The 15,763-nt window shown below is 33.0% G+C and overlaps 1 protein-coding gene across 6 annotated transcripts in view; it reads right to left on the bottom strand.

The window, feature by feature from the left end:
- The window catches only part of LOC111050276 (protein sidekick), a 186,198-nt gene that overhangs the window by 68,383 nt on the left and 102,052 nt on the right, over nucleotides 1-15,763 (bottom strand). For all 6 annotated transcript variants that reach the window (XR_005572372.1, XR_005572371.1, XM_039437087.1 and 3 more), the window contains exon 2: nucleotides 11,217-11,312. Coding sequence is in view for 4 of the 6 variants with exons in the window: in XM_039437087.1 (XP_039293021.1) it covers nucleotides 11,217-11,312 (96 nt within the window). In the remaining 2 variants the exon portion in view is untranslated. The remainder of the gene's footprint in view (nucleotides 1-11,216; nucleotides 11,313-15,763) is intronic.

Raw genomic sequence — 15,763 nt, 5'->3', positions numbered from 1 at the left:
ATGGAAAGGAGGAGTGGTAGGGGAAGGAAAAACACGAACAAGTAGAAACAAGTGCAAAAAGAAAAAGACATTTAAATGTTTGTGAGATTAGGATGAAATAGAGAAAAAAGAAGCCTTCAAATGGGACGAGAAGGAAAGAAGAGAGAGCAACAAAAGAATGAAGAATAAGAATTAAGATAATGTAAGAAGAAACCAAACAGTGAGAAAAAAGGCTCAAGAGGCCTGAAAAATGTGGTGAGGGAGAAAGAATAAAAAATAGAAAAAGAGTGAAATAGAAAAGGTCGAGGTACAAGGAGGTGATGGGGAGAAAAGAAGACAAAAGGAGCAAGAGATGGACAAGGAAATATGAAATGAAATGAAAAAAATGAAATTAAATTTATTGATTCATTTTCACAGAAACATTACAATTACAATTTTAAAAAAGTAGGAACTAAGTTGACCATACTAACCAGTATTCGTGGTCAACTTACAGAAAAAATGAATAATCATCATTACTATATTATATAAAAACTTGAACAGAATATTAAAAAAATAAGGGACTTGAAAACTTAGAAGACTGTAAGACTACTGGCAAGACTACTTACTGTAAGACTGTAAGACTACATGAAGAGACTAGAAAGACATGGTGATAGAGAAGAAGCAGCGGATACGAGAATCGGAGGACGCTTGTCTGTCGGTTGAACAATCAACAAAGGGCCTGTGACATTTGTAAATGAAGCTTGTCTTGTAGAGAAGGACATACAACATGACACACATTCCACTGATGAAGTGCGGTTGGTAACTTTGGAAGGACGGATGCCTCATGCCTCATGCTATGCCGTGACCCATGAGTCATGGTTGGATCAAGTAGACAACTATACAAAGTATGATGGATTGGCCTCTCGGCCCTCTAATCTAATCGATCTGACAAAACTATGCATTCCAGAAGCACTTTATCCAAGTGTGATAGTTATGTGACTCCTTCAAAAAGGTTCCTTCTATTATCTATCCTGTAGTTCACATACTGAATAACTTTTTGAATGAATTCGTTGCACACTTGGCGATTGGTATGTAGTATGGTGTTTGGTATGTTTTGAATGAATTCGTTGCACCCTCGGTGTTTAGTATGTAGTATATTATAGGCCTATACTCTCCAATAATAGAATAGAGAGACCTGCCGTGTTCAACATTCCAGGGATCATTATAGTGAATATGATAATCATTTTTTCAAGTTTTCTTGAATTGTTTGGCTTTTTCGTTACTTTTCTTTGGATTGCATCAACCGAGATCTTGAATCATTTCTACTTGGCATTACAGGAATTGATTCTTGGTGCGACCCGGAGTCAAGATTCATTGTTATTGATTAATGAATGAGTAATATTAAAACGAGAATATCTTCAAATTCATATTCTAATATCAGTCTGAATCAATATTGTACTATTAAGGAGTACTGCACTATTTTAATATTCTATTAAGAAATATTGTATACTATCATAGCCTCCTCTAATACACTGTATTAGAGGAGGCTATGATACTATTGACTATTCAGAAATCAGTTCGAACAGCACATAATATGCTATGAAACTCTCAAAGTGAACCACAAATTCAAACCCATATTCAAAGTTATGAATCAATTACAAAATAAATTAAGTTTGTAGCGTGAATATTGATGTTGTGGAACATTTCCATAATTGAAGAGACTTGAAATGTTGTCAAAAATTTGAATTTTGTTGTCAATGAAGACAAATAAGTCTTTAATAACAAAATGGTTGAAAACATTTTAGAATAAATTCTTTAATACTTTATTAGCCTTGTAGAAGTATTTATCCAAATTGTCCTATATACTATAATGTACAGCATTATATTATATTATTACGATCATATAGTCGAATTATCAAAATATTCAAATTCCTTCTATAGTTTTCACAACTCGATATTGAATTACTTTTGCAATTGAACTGACCTCAGATTAATCACACTTTGTTTGAAAATCATTAGAATTGATCCAAGTTAAATGGAAGTACGAGATTGAATGGAAGTATGCTGAGGATGTGAATGAAAAAAAAACTGCATTACTTTCATCACGAGTCGTGATTGCTAGAAATGTCTCTGATTGGCTCAAATGAATGATGATTGTGAAGAAGGGTGTTTTTCCACTAATGACTGCCAATCACACACGCTCATTACAAAACCCCAAATTTCAAAAACCAACATCATCTGCAAATCACAGCTTCCACAAACTCAAAATCCATCAATGAAAATCCCAACTCGATTATAACAGAAGCCGTGTATGCTAAAACACAGCAATAGTTCACACTGAACGCCACCTATTATTAGACCAAATTATTTAAATTGGACACACAACACAGTTCACGCTTCTTTTTATTCGCCTCTCCAACATATATTTACCTTGTATATATTTTCCATATATTTACTGTGTATACTTTCAGCACCAAACCATTATATGAAAAGGTATCTACAGATATATATAACAGTCACTCAACACCTGTCCATAGCTAACGAATTATGCAAACAGTGTTGCCAGACTTCCCTAGCACGCGTTATGGACTCGAAATTCAAAGTAAACCATCACCGCTTCAAACAACATTATAAAGCTGGCCATATTCGTTTGTATGTTTACAGAGGCCCGTGGAGTGTAGAGCACATGTGCTCTGTTTATACACACTCATCTGGCAAGCGGTTATTGTCTTTTAGGGGTTGCACAGAGTGAGTGACGCATATTGGAGCGAGGCAAGGCAGTTGATTGATCGAATTTGTGAGATGGAGGTCAATGATAGTTCGATACAATGTTTGCTGTTGGGAGTTTCTTGAAACTTTACATACTTTGTACCTAGAATTCATTATAGGTACATTGCATTTCATTATTGAAATTAATATTTATAATATATTATGATTTTATGTGATATGATAATAATAATAATATTCAATGACTTGTGTAGTAGAGATAATCTCTGAGTTTCATTATTTTCACACCGCAAATAATATCAAGTCAAACTTTCCTAATACAAGTAAGTACGACTTTTTTCAAATTTAAATATTATTCTCTTGAAAAAACAGTTTACAAAATAATGTATAATACATCACATAACCCACAAAATGAACAATGAGAATGAAATAGATTAGCAATTTGTAGAAAAAGGGGAGGTGAGAAACTAAGCTTGGAAACTGGAAGCTTGGATCTAATTCAAGGAACTAAGCTTGAATGTATAGATTTTATTTGGTGAAGATACACATACATCCTAGACTTTGTACGTGGGTAATGTGGAGAATTGAGATGGAAGATCAATCTAAGAATTTGAGATGGGAAATGGAGGATTTTGAGCCTCATAATTCCTCCACTTGGAGGAATTGCTTAGAAGCAGCCTCTATAACAAAGATCGGAGCACAGATCTCCACTAATTTGTGCTATAAAAATGCTACAAAAAATGTGAGGAATTAATTACTTCAATCAATACACGATAAGAAATACATGAAGAAAATTTATTTAAACTTGGGTGGAATTTTTATTTAAAAGGGTGGAATTCAAAAGTGGGGTGGAAAGTTCGATTTGAGAAAGTAGGAGAAATGTTCTATTCTATTCCTCATAGCGTGTTCAAGAATATTATTGGGACTATGAAATCAATTAAGTTGATAGTCAGACGAATTGAGCGATATCATCATACTCGTAATATGACAAGGATTAAAAAAACCAATAATGCATATGCATTATTCTGTTAATATGAATTCATGATTCAATATGTCGAGGTCCATTCTTGAGGATTTACTACTAAAAATATTATCAAAAATGCCTCTTAATGAAATGAAAAATTGATAACACACACACACACACACACACACACACACACACACACCACACACACCACACACAACACACACACCACACACACACACACACACACACACACACCACACACACACACACACACACACACCACACACACACACACACACACACACACACACACACACACACACACACACACAACACACACACCACACACACACACCACACACACACACACACACACACACCACACACACACACACACACACACCACCACACACACACACACACACACCACACACACACACACACACACACACACACACACACACACAACACACACACACACACACACAACACCACACACACACACAACACACACACCACACACACACACCACACACACACACACACACCACAACACACACACACACACACACACACACACACACACACACCACACCACACACACACACACACACACACACACACCACACACACACACACACACACACACACACACCACACACACACACACACACACACAACTATGATGAAAACACAAAATTCTGCGAAAATGAATGAAAGAAAAACTACATACAATCCAGAACAATATATAACAAGATCAACAAAGTAATTTTAAATATTTTCAACAAATACTACCAGTCAAATCTAAATAAGATTATATTAGGGACAGAATTTTATGCTACAAGTGAAAAATCTCAGTATTCTGTAGTAAAATCTCGTGTCTGAAGAGTGTCTACATAACAGGCTGTCTGTAATTTTGGCAAGCTCCAATGTGTGCATCTGGTGGGGAAATACGTGTCCTGAACCGAACACAGGAAGAACAAAATGTTTACAGGACACCTCTTTTAAGATCGTCTGGAACGTGTTCCTATGTTTACTGAAGCGTTTAAGAGCAGACTAGGCTTTTTTGGAAATGAGCTTTCACCAATATTCACATGTGCAGGACTATTTTGAGTCAGCAATAGAATCCGGAATGTCTGCGACAATCCGTGTATTACTGAAAGAAACAAAGTCGTTGTCGAACAATGTGGGTTCTTTGGATTTAACATGTGCAGAATTCTCGAACAAAACTTTCATGTTTGTTTCAAAAGAGATCCCTATTGAGAACAAAATGCGTATAAATGATACAATGTATTTTTCTACTTCTAGTGAATTATAGTATTGTTTATTACAGAGCATAGAAGTCAAGTTCAATAGAGCAATAGAATGTCTCTTCAATTCCTTAGAGATAAAAGAAGTAAAAGTTTTACATAAAATTTACGTTAGTATGTGAAACTGAATAGAGAATTTAGTAGAGTCAAGAATCAAAAAGAAAATTTAGATGAATCGATTAGAGAAATCATTTTTTATAGTAGTAATGTAAGTATTGTACTCAACTCAGGGTTCAATAAAGACCAATAAAGACATTCTATGAATTTTGAACAATGTTTTCGGTATTATATAATCTCTTAGCAGGATGAAATTCATGATTCATAAATTCTATAAACTGAGCTTACTAAAAGAGAAATCTTTAAGTAAAATGGTCTATCTTGCATACGCCCAATCAGTTTTTCAGTATGGAATTAGGGTCTGGGGTGGTGCTTTTAATGCTCATTTCAATAAACTAAATATTATTCAAAAGAGTATACTCAAGGCAGCACTAGGAGTGCATAGAAGGTACCCTAGCCAGCAACTTTTTATGGAGTTCGGAGTTCTGTCAGTTAGGCAACTGTATATCAGAAATCTTGTTAAATATATCAGCAACCATATACATCTTTTTACACCTCATTCAACTAATTATAGTTTTAGATCAGTAAATAGATGCTTTGTTCCTCGAACAGATCTAACTATATGCAGAAGACAATTCAACTATACAACAAAAAAGCTTATTAATTTTATGCCAGAACATTTCATTGCAGGAAAACCTACAAAAGCACTTAAATTAAAAATTGAAAGCTGGATAAAGACAGAAGATATCATACCTAAAATATTTTAATTTGATGTACATATACTGTCTTCCTCAGTTCCTCTGAATTTATTATTAGTAGGGCTATACTCCCAGATTAATTTTTCTCTCTCTGAGTTTAAGTTTTATTTTTTGTGTCATGTGTACTGTATTGTATTGTTTTTCTCTTTTTGCTTACAAAAGGAATTGCATATATGCTACAAATGAATTACATTATGTTACTAAATGTTACTATAATTACATATGTACAGTGAATTGTAGATTAATAATTACATGAATCATCTCTTTTTCTTTTGAGTTTTTAAATTATTATGAATTCATTCTAGTTTTTCTACTCTCTTAGTATTTCACTCTTAGTACTTCTTCTTTTCGGATTGAAATTTTATTTATTTTTTTTCTAGTTTTTCATACATTCCATATGTTTCTTTTTTTTTATTATATTTTTCCTATTTTCGACTGAATCTCAAGCCACTAATTATAGCCGACTGATTACTCGTTGCCATCGCTCAAACTACTTAGTTTTGCTGGTAACGCCAATGATAATATTATAATCGATGTTTAAATGGAAAATATTTTAATTTTAAGTTTTTGTAATGTATTGTATATGAAAATTTTTATATTTTTCACATTTGTAAAGTTGTGTTTAATGATTTTGGCAATAAATATTTCTTTCTTTCTTTCTTTCTTTCTTTCTTCCATTAATGAATGGATGGAGAATCCTTTTTGAGTCTCCACTAAACTTTACAAATGATACATTATAATAACCTTGAATTATTATTGCACTTCAACTACCAATAATTTATTGTTAATTCGAGTTTTGAGAATTTTACTATTCTTATAAAGAACTGGATGACTACTCATTCAAATTGAACAACCAATTTCCTCTAGGATAATAATGAAATTGAACAATTGCTAGACAACGTATTTTTCTTGTAAGTTGTTTCCTGCAAGGACAGACGTGCAATTCTACACAATTAGAGTTTTCTTAACGAGTTTAGAATTGTGCAAATGAGCTTGGAGAATAGTCTTTTAATAATCTTGACTTGAAATATGCTTTTAGAATTTGTTAATTGAAAAAACTAGTTCTGTAATAATAACACTGTATGGTTGGATGAATTCTTACAAATCGTATTGTCATGAACTATCTCCTTCCTCAGTCTGAAGTTAATTTTAATATCATTCAAGCATAGTTTAATCAAGTAATATATTATTCTTAAAATCATCTTATTAAAATACTTGAATGCATCTAATGTTGATTGTGCATCACTGAATCTCGAATCATGGCAGTCATGAACTGTACAAGCAAATACCGCAAATCAAGGACCAGAAAGTTTTCCAATTTGATTCTCTTCAATAATTCATCAACTTTACAAAAAAAAACTCATCTTAGCCTCGTTTTAAAACTTAATTTCCATTCTACGGGCTGCCCTCTAGGCCTCAAGATTTCTGAAGTCAAAAACTTCCCTTTTCTTCACGAACAACTTGGTCAAACACCTTTCCTGTGAAACACAATCCTGTAAAGAAAGTCTCTTTCGTTTCGATATACCGGTACTGTGCAATTCAAGAGACGCGTCAATGTGCATGAGGTAAATCATTATTATTGGGATTCATACAATTAAATAATATTCAATATTATTATAACAAATATAGTTTTTTTTTTTTAAATCAATTCCATTTCTGGAATAAAACTCTATCATCTATTCTTCCATTTTCGCAAATCATATTTCATTCATATTCAGCTACTAAAATTCAATAAATTATCTTGCTCATTATTAATTTACTACCCTTTCCGAATTTGATGATTATCATTGTAAGTACTTTTCTTATCTTGCAAGTTTTGCACACAAAGATTTCCTTATAATTTCCTCCTTCATGACTCTGTGTAATAACAGTCTCGATCACCACTTAATTTCATCTCATTTGGTCATAATGCAGTACTGGAATCTGATTTTTCAGTTCCAATCGGTTCTCTACCTGTATAATCCGAGGATAACTTTCCGATAAATAACATTGATAAGATGTAGCAAACAGATTTGTGATGCAGAATGGAAACATAACAAACTAGAAACTCTGACGCAACACGCGACGAAACGCAATTATTTTTCTGTTTTCCCGAATAGTGGAAACAATTTCCATGCCAGTTCTCAGGTGGAAATATGCGTGCAGCTCTGCAATCATCCCTGATTTTCGTGGAAAATATTTTTCTCACTGACAGAACAGAAGCCGGGTGCCTATTGATGCAACAACGCACCAAAACAAAGTGGCATTCGTTTGTAATAATGGTTGTAAGCTGCATTTAATGGAATATTGAAGGGAAATCTGCATTTTTCTTCTACATTGTTGGGGATTTCATTTTGTTGCAATTGTGTTGTTTAAAAAATTATGAAATTTCTCCTACATATTGTTGGGGGATTTCATTTTGCTGCAATTGAGTTATTATATTTGATATTTGAGGAAAATGATTATAAATTGTAACGTTTTGACTTTCGGAGGGATAAATAAAAATTCCTATTTGAAGAAATTTATAATAGGCTAATATCGCCAAAGATGATAATGTTTAAAGATTAGATAATATCAGGCATCATGGCTAAATTTACAACGGCCGAATAGAAATGAAAATAATTTTTGCTACCTATATAATATTATATAAAATATTGAAGATTTGAGGTTAGGCAGAAAATATCTATTGATCGGCGACCTAATGATCGACTGAGTCGCATAACGTAGAATCTAGCCAAACACCTTGGCAGGAACTTATTGTAACGAAATAGTATGCAACTTGAGGAACCAAAAGATCCACGTGGCTAATTGTTGTAATATGAGAATCAGTCTATAACCTTTAAAAAATTACTTTGCATGTAAAAAACGTATTAAAAAACCCAGACAAAAATAATTTAATGTATTAAGGAAGTAGGAGGTTCCTAGGCGCATGTATACTATAATAATTTGCATGCACCAATCAAATGGTAGCAATTGATAGGCGGTAATTGTGAGCCGATTCAAATATATTTGTATATATTTCTATAAATGTTAAGGATTTATGAATTATTATTGTACAGTTTATGTTTTGTATATGGCCCGAAGGCAGACAAATTATCAAAGATGAAACATAAGTAATAATTTAATAGATCGGCACGAACTATTTGAGCCAGGAATGGCGGAGGAACAGATTATTTAAATTTTATGTAAATTTGGAAATCGGAAATGAAAATTGTGAATTAGAAAAGAGAACTTCCCCACTTGCCTGCCAACCACCACCATGAGATGTCACCAAAAATTATAGAGCGCAATATCTTACTGTACCTTTTAATAACTTAAAGTTAAATCGAATTACTAAATTTTCTCATAAGACTTTGTGATGCTATTGTAAAGCAAAAGTCATTTAAATATTTTTAATCCCTTGGAAGAGACGACTTCGGCCACAAATAATCCAGGACCAACAGGAGTTTGGATCGCCATCAGCAGTTCATAGAAAATCCAGCACGTGAGTGAATAATATTGAAATAGTGATAGGGCGCCCTCAGTGCTTCGAAATGAAATAAGAAATCAAAGCTAGCTCGTCGAAAGGTTTTATAAATTAAGAAATTGGTAAAAATACTTGCGCAAGTTTGAAGATTGTATAAGAGGTATTTTATTGGATAGTAACGAGTCAATTCATAAGTCAAAAGATACACCAATCAAAAGAATACTAAGTTCTAAGCTGATAATACAAATGTTCATATGATCATTAATTTTTGTAATATAATTTGCGATAATAATGTAGCTCTGATTCATTAGATAAATTGATCTATCTATTTCCGTCAGGTGCCGAATCTTGCACCCTGAGATTAAATATATTTATTATAAAGAAATTTATTAGAAACTATAGAAATTAATATATATTTTGATTATTGATTTGTCCATTTATCATGCTCTGATTTGATAAGTTTATACATATGAAATAGAATTATCCAAGTCAATAAGCATCAGCAAGTTGATGTCAAAGCTACATGCAGATAAATGCATATGATCATGAAGTGAAAGCACATGGTAGCGTTTCGTGCTATAGAACTCAAAAAATAGTATTAACCTGTGATATTTTATTGATTTCGTTTCTTGTTATATTATATATTTTTTGTCGCTCTATATATTTTTGCTCTGGTTTATTTTGGAGATATTTGTTAATATATGTATCAAATTTTTTATGGTGTACTATTCATTTTATTCCTCAATACTATAGGATATAAGTTTTATATATATATATATTTTTTTTTTATAAATTATCAGTATTATTATGAAAGCTCATGTCTGGGCCTATGAGGATTTTAGTGAGATTATATCCTAGTAAAACCACGACCAGATTTTATAATTATTAAAATAACTCTCATGCTCTACCGATTGACGCCAAGCAAGAGGCTAAACGTACTCAACCAAAAGTAACGTGACAAAATTTAGATTGAATAACTTTTTCTAGAGAAAATTTTAATGAGAAGTTCTAAAGAATGAATTATCAGAGTACTACTCAAAATGGAATAATAAAATAATAATCCAAGTTGAAATACCATTTTTTGTCATAATAATTTTCAAAGCTATAGCTTACTAGAAAAAATTCTGACCAGTTTACCAGAATCAATTAACCTCTTCTATCTATCATTCTTCGTATTTGGGCTCATTTATTCACTTTAAAGTTCTTGATATCACAAAATTGCACTCTTGTATAGATGGTTCAGAAAAAGCTCGGTCCCATGAGACCACTGCAATTTTAAGAATTTTCTTGTGATTGAACCATCTAAAGAAGCCGGTGTCAAGCGCTAAATTTGTACCACAAATAAAATTTGAATCCTCTGAATTTTTTTTTTTTCATTTTTCCTATACTGAAATCTGGAAATGCACTTATGTAAGGATGGTTTTAAATTTATAACATTTCTACAATACTACTTCAAATTTAACAACTACTTATTGTTTATTCATTGTGTTCTCCAATCCAATTGACTATTTTGTCAAAGAATGAAACATATAAAGTATATAAAATATATTTAAAGTATCAGTAAAATCTTGTAAACAGCAGTGTTGTGGACAACTGGATATTGAGAATAGTTTTGAAGTTAGGAACAATTATTATTGATAATGAATTAATTGATGAAATTACGTTGCAAGAAGACAGTTTCAAGCTCTATTCTTGAAATGTCTCACTTCCCTTGTTTTCTAACCTTCGCGACAACCTCCTAACCCAAAAACCAAGTCAGTCCTACCCTTCCCAAAAATAATCTACCAGCCCTTCAGCAATATAATTAAAGAAAAAAGAGCAATGCAAAAAGATCTATCCAATATACTGTTTTAAGATTCACTTTTAAACTGTCAATATTGGTTGAACGGGAATCATTGATGTTATCAAATACGGGTTGCTGACAATTTGAATCTTACTATAGCTTGCAAATAGAGGCTAAATCAGGATAGAAAGCTATATAGATTGATGCTCACCTAAGGCTTGGCACTGTAGAATTTTTGTCCGTCCTTCGCTGACAATATTCGTGGACGAGCTGGGTTGCGTGATGAAGCGAGGCGCTTGCAGCGATTCTGCAACAAAAAAGCAAAGAGTGAAAATTAGAAACACACGTGAAGTGGGTCACGATAAAACAGGCAAAAAGAACTACTCGTTGAGTAGGGTGATGAATGATAAGTCTCAAGTGAAAGTGATATGTTTATTCACACTCTAATCATGAAATCATGTTCACTGAACAAGTTTTGTATTATTTTATACTGATTAATTTCATTGACATTATAGTAGTGTGGTAACTGATGTGTAGTATTTCACCATCCTATAGAAGTTATCAACCAACAACTAATTAATTGAATCAACTACCGTATTATACTATCAACCACTTACAAAAAGTGGTTGAACTTCCAGTTTGTTTTTATTCATCATTTCATTGAATCAAATCACTTAATTCATTTTCATAAAATCATTTACAGAAGGAATATTCTTCTATCAAAATAGAAACCTTATCGGAAGTTTTTTTCTATCTGTCAAAGTGAAATGTAGTACGAATGATTTTGATGATTCTGTCATCACTCAATTGGATTCTTATCGGCAACATCTATGCAGTCACAACATAAGTTCTGTTAAAATGTTATAGGAACAGGATTTATAATCAATATTTTCTATCAATATGTAAAATAATTTTCCATGTATTTTACTTTTATATTATATTCATTATTTTATTGTTATTCTTGTATTCTCTCACACTAGAATAGATGAGTTAAGAATTGGTGTAACCGCTGGAAATAAAATTGATAAATAAATAACTAGTCTCCTTGGTCGAAAATGATAGTTGAGAATTCTTTTAATAGAGTACCACAACAATGATAGTTAATTTATATCACTAATAATGTAAATAATTTGACTATCATGAATTTGAAATAAATTTCGTATATTTTATTAGTTATTGATAAAAACAACTTGAAAACTCATTTCAAATATAGTTTCATCTTCCATGGTAGAATAATGACAGAGTTCAGCCGATTTATTCACCAAGAACTTCCTCCCAAACCGTCCCCATATCCGCATCGGCAATATCGAATTTCAATCCATCATATAATCTGTCTGAACTGCTGCAAGCTATTGCAAGCAATTGATTGTTAAGAGCGTCATCTCAAGACAACATTGCCATTGTATTCAAAGAGGGGCTTCGGATTACTGCAGGCCACGGATTGTTTGCCGAGCAATTTTATCGGTTTGGATTATCGAAAGTTGTAAAATATTGACGCATATTGGCTAACGATTAGGGGCGGTAGGGGGGGGGGAGAATTTTGGCAGCGTTGCCCAAACCCACTAACTGAGGTTTATTAGCGTTGGGGGGAGGGGGGTTGATCTGGGGTTTCCAAACTTTCCTAAAGGGCTTCGTGGGTTGGGGGGTCTCTAATGTGATTTGTGTTGCTTGTGTGTGTGTGTTGGTGGGGGTGTGATATGTTGATTCGTCTGACTGTGTGCCAAGCTTGTAAGCACTTGTTTTGTTTGTTATAAAGTAAACAAGTATGGCAAACGCTGTGACAACAGTTGCAAGCGAGAAAGAGATAAGATCAAGGGTGGGATACCCGACGTCCCGACGACGCATGTTTATCTTGCTTGAAGTGTTGGTCAGTTAAATCTCCGATTAACCTGAGATGCATAATAGCTGTTGTTTGTAATGAGTGGTATAGTTGAATTCACTTCTAGGTGTCAGCATTGGTTAGATGTGGATGCAGTGGGGTACTTCGTAAGAAAGTCTGACAATAGAACCTGACTATAGTGGGTTTCATTTTAACTGTCAACATTGCTCCAATTGGAAGCAGACAGGAATTAAGTTTAGGGATGCTGACAGTTTGAAGTGGAATGCTGAATGTGGTTTACTGCTGTAATTTTAGTTGCAAATATGGGGGTTGTCAGACGTAAATGTAAATAGCTATTTTACAAATGAGGTTCAGGGATGTGATTATTCTAGGAATCGCATAGATGTCATTAGTAAGCTTTGTTTTGAATCATCCTGGGAGTTTGAATGATATGTATTCCAAGTATCTAATCTATGTATTATCATGAAATCTAGTACCAGATTTTTACATCCATAACCGTACATTCCATGTTTCTAAATTCCGGGGGCGTATTAAGACAATTTTTCAATTTATGTTCCAATATAGTAAATTAAAAGAGTTGATAATAACAATTTTTCAGCATAAATAAATACATGAATGTTGTCTCATGTTTCTGTTTCATGTGACCTATCAATTGAAACCATGGTTTTATTCTGAGTGGAATGCTACATAATCTTGAATGTCCGTGAAAGGTATCACAGTATTTTATCAGATGAATGTACTCAACATACTAAACAAGAAAAAGGATAAAATTTGCAAAATGTTTGATTTCAGGGCTACTTTCTTGTATTTATAAGATAGTTATAGTACCCTTTAAAATTAATAAAATAATAAAACAAGAATACAAATTGTAACTTAACTATAAATTGTAATATAAATTGTAATATAAATTGTTACGTTACAATTTGTATTCTTGTTTTATTATTTTATTAATTTTCAAAGGGAACTACAATTCTATTTTATAAATAAAATGTGTAATTCAGTGGAGGGTAAATGATAAGATCAATGTAGCTAGGATTCTAAGAGAAGGGTGAATGAGTCTGAATCATTGTATTTAGAAATGATTTAGAATTCATGAATTATAAAGTACTTGTATTCATCATGACTCGAGTTTCATGAGGACTAGTTTTTAGCAAAATTAAATTTCACTAGAATGAGACTTAAAATTATTGTAAAGGTAAATTATTGTACAACTCTAAATTATCGTACGACTGTGCAACCGGGAATAACCAAAAATCAGATATAAAAGTAGAGGACAGGCATCATAGAACCAGCACAAATCATTTGTAACATACATAACCAACGCATCATATTGAAACATCTATCACGTCTTATTTCATTTTCTTTTCCATTTTCCAGGTTCATCGCCCATGAAACTATCCACCACTTTGTGACTCCACCACATCATACATTGTGAGATTCACTACAAACTGTCAGCATTGGATGGATGGGAGCATTGAAGCAATTGATGAGGAATGTTGTGACAGTTTGAAGTAACCACATCAGATTGGGCCACCGAAAAAGTAGTGAACAATTTTCTGACACCTCTCTGTAATAATTTGGAATCCCTCTGGCTTGAAATCGGGCACTCCAAGTAGTGAGCAGTAATTTGGATGGTCCGGTGCCATTTTGTGGTTGCCAGTCGACAATTCACCAAGACCTGCCTGCCTACGAGCTGCTAGCACCCGTATCATAATTCAGGTTTCCCACACTCGGCACAACATTCTCACGGATCCTGTGTCACCTCTTATCCTCCTCATCTACCTGATTCTCTTTCCTCCTTTTACAAACTCACTCTTTCTCTATTCCTCTTTCAATTTCTGTCTTTCTCTCTTCCTCTTCCAACCTCTATCTTTCTCTATTCCTCTTTCAATGTCAGTCTTTCTCTCTTCCTCTTCCAATTTCTGTATTTCTCTATTCCTCTTTCAATCTTTGTCTTTCTCTATTCCTCTTTCAATGTATGTCATTCTCTCTTCCTCTTCCAATCACTGTCTTTCTCTTTTCCTCCTTCAATCTATCTCTTTCTCTCTTTCCTCTTCTAATCACTCTCTCTTTCTCCTTATTCTCTATCTTCTACCTTCTTTCTTACTCAGTATCTAAGCTCCATATTTGTCTATACTCTAGTAACTCTTCTCTTTTGCTATCTTTCCCTCCACTTTCTGTCATTATTTACTTATACGGATAAAACTTTGATTTTCTGCACCGATTCACCCTCTTCCTCATCGCCCCATCATTCCATTCTCTTTCTCGCTCTCTCTCAACTTCACTATACAAATTTAAATATTTTAATTTAATTTTCATAACTAGTTCTGTCTTTATATTTCCACTTCCTTTTATATTATTCTCATCATTTTACCATTCAAAATTCTACACTAAATTTTTTTCTCTACTATAAATTTTCTTTCAGGTTTTCAAAATTCTACACTCTACAATTTTTTCTCTACTATAAATTTGCTTTCAGTGTTGATCATTTCGGAACTGATATTATTGCCAAACTCCCTAATTCTCTCGCCATCAACTCTTTCTACTTTCTCGTTCTTTCTAGAAATAAAATTTCTCCCTATCAATATTCACCACTCATCAATGCAATTTTATTATTTTATCACTGTAATTTCTTCACTTTGACACATCATTTTTATTACTACTTCAATCGATTTTCCATGAAAACTTTGAACACTAAACTACCCTTATTCCAACCTCTTCCATGGATGTATTTTTGTATCATACTCTCCGTATCCATGATTAGCTCTATTTTGATTATAACTCACTCATTCTCTGTATTTTCCGCTTTTAATAAGTTTTTCAGTACCTCTTCTTCGCTATTATTTCTCACCTAGATTCAAATCAATCATTAACATCATTTTCTCCTACAACCATTTTCTATATAAATCCCATCATTA

This window comes from Nilaparvata lugens, chromosome 10 (genome assembly GCF_014356525.2).
Source record: "Nilaparvata lugens isolate BPH chromosome 10, ASM1435652v1, whole genome shotgun sequence".
NCBI classification, from domain to species: Eukaryota; Metazoa; Arthropoda; class Insecta; order Hemiptera; family Delphacidae; genus Nilaparvata; species Nilaparvata lugens.
The sequence above is the reverse complement of the archived record's forward strand: the minus strand, read 5'-3'. Positions and strand labels throughout refer to the sequence as shown.